Here is a 1,349-nt window from a genome sequence, read left to right on the forward strand (position 1 = left end):
CAGTCACCCAATTTGTCCTGAGCATCTCCTGAATGCGATGCTCTCCTCCTCGGCGCGGGGGAAGGCAAAAGGGCTGCAAAGATAGGCCAGGGTCCCTGGCTATGCGAGCAGTTGCCATCGGACGTGGACTGGCGGCCTCGGCTGCCCCCGTTATGGTCAGGCAGCGCTGACGGAATCCTGGGGGGCAGGGCTTGCCTTGGGGGCCCAGATGCTGTGTCTGGGCCAAAGCCGGGCCTGCAGGGCAGGTGGCCAGAACTTGGAAGGAATTCGCTTCCGCAGCCCAGGGTCCAGGCTTGGCCCCAGCGAGCTGCCCTGCCAGCCTCCGCTGCCTGGGGCCTCGCGCATTCCGCGCCCCCGCCCCTCCGCGGGCCTCGCCCCCCTCCCTTGTCCCCTTCTCCTCCCCCCACCAGCTGTCCCCTTTCCCCAGAGCGCCGAGACAGCCGCCGGAGCCTGGCAAGAGGCGGCCTCGGGCCCGAGGGGGCGTGGTGGGGAAGGGGAGGAGGGCGGGGGTGAGGGGATAAGGAGGCCCGCGCGGCCCGCGCCCCCAGCCACTGCCCGCCCCGGGAGCCGGGTGCCGCCGCCGCCGCCCGCCCGCCCGCTTCCCCTCGCCCCGGGGGAAAGGTCAGCAGCGTCCTGGAGCCGCCGTGCCACTCCCCGACAGCCATGAACTGCAGCGAGAGCCAGCGGCTGCGCACCCTCCTCAGCCGCCTGCTGCTCGAGCTGCACCACCGGGGCAACGCCAGCGGCCTGGGCGCCGGCCCCGGCCCGAGCATGGGCATGGGGGTCGTGCCCGACCCGTTCGTGGGCCGCGAGGCGACCAGCGCCAAGGGCGACGACGCCTATCTCTACATCCTGCTCATCATGATCTTCTACGCCTGCCTGGCCGGAGGCCTCATCCTGGCCTACACCCGCTCCCGCAAGCTCGTCGAGGCCAAGGACGAGCCGGCCCAGGCCTGCGCGGCGCACGAGTGGGCCGCCGCCGACGCCGAGACTGCCGCCGGCTCGCCGGCCCACGGCCGCCGCCAGCTCGCCCCCGGGGCGCCGCCCGCCCCTGCCCAGGGCACCGAGGGGGTCTAGAACCGCCGCCCCGCTGGCCCTCTCGCGCGCCCGCGCGCGCCCTGCACAGCTCCCGCGTCCCTGGGCGCGGCGCCCGCCTGCTCCTTTCCTTCCCTTCCAGGCGCCGCCCCACCTGAGGCCCAGACAAGGAGGGGCCCGCCGACCTTGTCTGGCAGGCCCTGGAAGAAGCACCACCCTACCCACCCCTGGCCGGCTTCTCCCTCCTCTCCACTCCTCTCCACTCCCCCCGACCCCCCCCCCGTGCCTCCATCCCCCACCCCGCACACCCAACG

The 1,349-nt window shown here is 73.8% G+C and overlaps 1 protein-coding gene across 1 annotated transcript; it reads left to right on the plus strand.

The window, feature by feature from the left end:
• Window positions 1–663: 663 nt before the first annotated feature.
• KCNE5 (potassium voltage-gated channel subfamily E regulatory subunit 5) lies at window positions 664–1,077 on the plus strand. The gene has a single exon (XM_021678340.1). The coding sequence runs from the start codon at window positions 664–666 to the stop codon at window positions 1,075–1,077; it is 414 nt and encodes a 137-aa protein (XP_021534015.1).
• Window positions 1,078–1,349: the final 272 nt, after the last annotated feature.

Source organism: Neomonachus schauinslandi, chromosome X (assembly GCF_002201575.2).
Source record: "Neomonachus schauinslandi chromosome X, ASM220157v2, whole genome shotgun sequence".
In the NCBI taxonomy this organism is placed as follows: Eukaryota; Metazoa; Chordata; class Mammalia; order Carnivora; family Phocidae; genus Neomonachus; species Neomonachus schauinslandi.